At 36.6% G+C, this 4,414-nt stretch overlaps 1 protein-coding gene across 1 annotated transcript; it reads left to right on the forward strand.

Moving 5' to 3' along the window:
- Window positions 1-2,547: 2,547 nt before the first annotated feature.
- Window positions 2,548-3,551, forward strand: LOC111391886 (F-box protein At5g07610-like). Its single transcript, XM_023017165.1, has 2 exons — window positions 2,548-2,597; window positions 2,875-3,551. The coding sequence occupies exons 1-2, from the start codon at window positions 2,548-2,550 to the stop codon at window positions 3,518-3,520; spliced, it is 696 nt and encodes a 231-aa protein (XP_022872933.1). The 3' UTR covers window positions 3,521-3,551.
- Window positions 3,552-4,414: the final 863 nt, after the last annotated feature.

The raw sequence follows: 4,414 nt of genomic DNA on the forward strand, positions 1-4,414 counted from the left end.
CCATTGACCTTGTTTTGAACCACAAATCTTGTTCTGCAATTCTCATGAACTAGTCAGTTTCATAGCAATCATTGCATTGAAATGCAGCAAACCACACTCAAAAACACAAAATACCAATATGAACAACGTGGGTTCAAGTTGTTTCATCAATTCACGATCTCTTTACTTAACTGAAATCTTGTTACGTCTACCAATAAAATCACTCGTCCGCTTCAAATTATGCTTCGTTTGTTCCACATTTTTTCAACAAAAATGCATTTTAAACATCACATCATGAGTCCTACCTTGGAGTGTTGAAGTCAAATATTGTAAGCTGATTTGATGGAAAAAATGTATTATTTTCCCAAATAATGTGCACCAAACGGGGGCTTAGTATCCAGACACTGGTACTTTTTGATCACAAATCAAAATTCTACCATCGACCTAATCTGAACCCCAATCCGGCCTTAGGCCTTTTATTGCCCTGCTCTAACTTACGGAGTAGCCCCTGGTTTGAATATGTCCCCTTCTCTGTCCAAAATCCTACCAATCCACCTTTTAGAAAGCTCAAATTTACTAAAACCCCTTTTGGCATTAGTACTTTACAGTCTTGTAATGGACTCTTACTTTGTAGTAGCTTTCAGGCTCATGCCCATAATCTCAAGTACTATGTACAATCGCACAACAAAACACTTCACTAAACTTCCAAAGCCAGAGAAACAAACTGGGATCATAAAGAATCTACATGGTGTGAACTTAGCTTTTGATCCTCCCAAGACTCCTCACTACAAAGTTGTTCGTGTTCAACATTTAGAATTAGATCAAGAAGAGAGAGAATATCAGATTGAAGTTTATTCATCTGAAACTGGTTTTTGGAAAGTATCCAGCCAGCCTGTCACAGCTGAAGCTAATTTCGATAAAGGGGTATATTGGAATGGTTTGATCCACTGGATTGGAAGATTTGAGTCTTTATATTTCATCATTGATGAGGAAAGCCTCATAACATTGCCAATGCTGCCTTTCCCAGATGGTTGTGAGGAGGAGAAGCAACTACTATATCGGGGAGTCTTGTGGTCATCTAAACTTTATTGAGACATTTGGTCAACAAATTCAGTTCAATGTCTATGAAATGAAGAGGGACTATTCTGAGTGGTTTGTGAAGTACCAGGTTGATCTGTCACCACTTGTTAGTGCTTTTCCTGGGATGATCCGAAGTTATACTAACCCCCGACAGACTGGTATTATTATGGCTTGTCCCGATTTTGTCTGATTCAGGGCGAAAAGGATAAGGATTCCTTCTTAGTATTGCAAATTCCGGGTAAGACCATAAGATACAATCTTGTTTATAAGACTTTCGATGAGCTCCATGATTTTGAGGTTGCTGAGGTTGATGGTTCCTTAAGATTTTCATGGACAAATGATTTTCAACACATTGAGTCTGACTGCAATGTTTGAAGCTTGTTGTGGTGTTGATTAATTAGCTTCTAACAAAATATCGTTAAGGATATTTAGCCTAATAACTGTTTTTATTCCTGGGAGAACTTAAGCTTTTTATTCAGAATTTGTTGCTTTTCAAATAATAATGTAAAAGTCGAAGGGATTTCAGGGACATTCTTTTTATTAAAGACTTTAAAAGAAAAGTTTAATTAACAAATATTTTTGTACACAGTCTTGAATAGCCAACTCAAAATATCAGCACTTCTTGAATATTTCATAGATGAAGAAATGCTAGAAATGTTGCCAATGCCGCCATTGGAAGGGAGAGGTGTTTATTATTTTGTTGAGTATTGTGATCATCTAAACTACATCGAGCTATTTGGCCCCTGTTTGGCAGATTTTAATTAGAAATTAGATCGTTACACAGTCATGTAGGTCCTACTGTAGCAGCAATATTTGACTCAAAATTACCAAATAGTTAAAGTGGAATGATGAAAAGATCTATGTGTCTCTTTGTTTGTTTTTCCTATAAAGAAAAGACCATTCTGATACTCAGGGAGTCTTGAGGAGATTTGTGTCACACGACAAGCAGTGCTACAATATATGAATAACTAAAGCAATATCAAACAATGGACTATTTGTTTGAACCTCCTGAACAACCTTCAACGCATCACATTCGGCCTCTGCTATTACCAATCCATAGTCAAACCATTTCCTCCTGTAATGCAATAGCCTCCTTATCTTGAGGAGAATACAAGAATGCAATTTTAGATTTTATTTTTTATTTTTATTTTTAATTTTTTCCAGCACATGGATCCCATTGTGAGATAGAAAGGCAAAAGAATCGGCTGCTACGTTTGCAATGGTCCAAAAATCATTATGTAACTCCATTATCTACAAAGAGTTGCTCACAGTGTTCACAAGCTCAGATAGACCTAGTTCCCTATATTATAAATTCCTATGCTTCTATGTCTATTTATGTTACATTCATCATTAATTTCCGAATTTAGATTAGCACTTGCTCTGTAACAACGAGTGACATGTTACATAGGACAACATTCATTAAAATATGTTTGATAGTCATTTATATCGGTTTAAATTAAAAAAAAAAAAAATAGATAGACAAGAGTGATGGATAAGTGGGTAGTACTGATGAAACCTACAAAACATGCGGATAAAAAGTAAGTTTGAACGATTTTAAACAGTGAAAACAAGGGCTTAATTAGCCTATTTGCATACAGATTTTTTTGTTATATCAAGCCACCATTTGGTGGGCTGTCGTGTATCACAATTCAAAGGATAGAATAATCTCTTTATCTTGTAAATGAACCATGGACAATTAATTTCCAAAAGAACAATGAAAATAATTGAATAAAATACCGACAAAGAAAATAATATAAGCCTCATCGACCATGTTTTGAGCCAAAAAAAACTTGTCCTGCAATTCTCATGAACTAGTCAGCAAATCGTTAGCTTTCATAGCAATCTTTGCATTGAAATGCTGCTATATTATACCAGCAAACCACACTCAACAACAGAAAATACTAAGATGAAAATCAAAATCAAACTCATCAGAACAGCCGAGCAGGCAACGTCGGCCCAAGGTGTTGTATCAATTGATGATCTCTTAACTGAAATCTTGTTGCGTCTCCCCATAAAATCACTCATTCGCTTCAAGTTAGTATCCAAACACTGGCACTATTTGATCACAAATCCGAAATTCTGCCATCTACGTAATCCGAACCCCAATCCTGCCTTAGGCCTTTTATTGCCCTTCCCTAACTTCCGCATTAGCCCCTTGTTTGAATATGTCCCCTTCTCGGTCCAAAATCCAACCAATCCACCTTTTAGAAAGCTCAAGTTTACTAAAGACCCTTCTCGCATTAGTATCTTGCGGTCTTGCAATGGACTCTTACTTTGTAGTAGCTTACGAGCTCGTAACCATAATCTCAAGTACTATGTCTACAATCCCACAACAAAACGCTTCACTACACTTCCAAAACCAGATCAAGGAACCGGGATCAGAAAGAAAATATGTGGTATAAACTTAGCTTTTGATCCTCCCAAGTCTCCCACTACAAAGTTGTTTGTGTTCAACATTTAGAATTAGATCAAGAAGAGAGAGAATATCAGATTGAAGTTTATTCATCTGAAACTGGTCCTTGGAAAGAATCCAGCCAGCCGTTCACAGCTAATGCCAATTTCGAAAAAGGAGTGTATTGGAATGGTTCGATGCACTGGATTGGTAATGGGACCTTTGAGTCTTTATATTTCGTCATTGATGAGGAAAGACTGGAAACATTGCCAATGCCGCCTATCCCAGATGGCTGGGAGGGAAGAAGCAACTACTATATTGGGGAGTCTTGTGGCCATCTAAATTTTATTGAGACATTTGGTCCACAAATTCAGTTCGATGTCTATGAAATGAAGAGGGACCATTCTGAGTGGTTTGTGAAGTACCAGGTTGATCTGTCACCACTAGTTAGTGCTTTTCCTGGGATGATCCGAAGTTATCTTAACCCGACAAACTGGTATTATTATGCCTTATCCATATTTTGTTTGATTCAGGGTGAAAGGTACGGGGATTCCTTCTTGGTATTGCAAATTCCGGGTAAGGCCATACGGTACAATCTTACTCATAAGACCTTCGAGAAGCTCCATGATTTTGAGGTGCTGAGGTTGAAGATTCCTTAAGATTTTCATGGACAAATGGATTTCAACACATTGAGTCTCTCTGCTGTGTTTGAAGCTTGCTGTGGTGTTGATTAATTAGCTTTTGTCTACATATTATTGTTAACGAATTATTTAGTCTAATAATTGTTAAGTAATTTCTGAGAGAGTTTGAGCTTTTTATTCTGAACTTGTTGCTGTTCAAATAATTGTGTAAAAGTCTAAGGGGATTTCAAGGACATTTTTTTATTAATAATTTAAAGAAAAGTTCAATTAACAAATATTTTGGTGCAGAGTCTTGAATAGTAGGCCATTTCATTTTCTTAGC

The sequence above is a fragment of the Olea europaea genome, unplaced genomic scaffold, assembly GCF_002742605.1.
Source record: "Olea europaea var. sylvestris unplaced genomic scaffold, O_europaea_v1 scaffold855, whole genome shotgun sequence".
Classification (NCBI taxonomy): Eukaryota; Viridiplantae; Streptophyta; class Magnoliopsida; order Lamiales; family Oleaceae; genus Olea; species Olea europaea.

Bases quoted from the DNA above. Each gene is read 5' to 3' on its own strand.
- LOC111391886 (XM_023017165.1), top strand. From the start codon at position 2,548: ATGGATAAGTGGGTAGTACTGATGAAACCTACAAAACATGCGGATAAA. The intron at 2,598-2,874 runs GTAAGTTTGAAC...CTCATGAACTAG, and splicing joins ACAAAACATGCGGATAAAAA to TCAGCAAATCGTTAGCTTTC.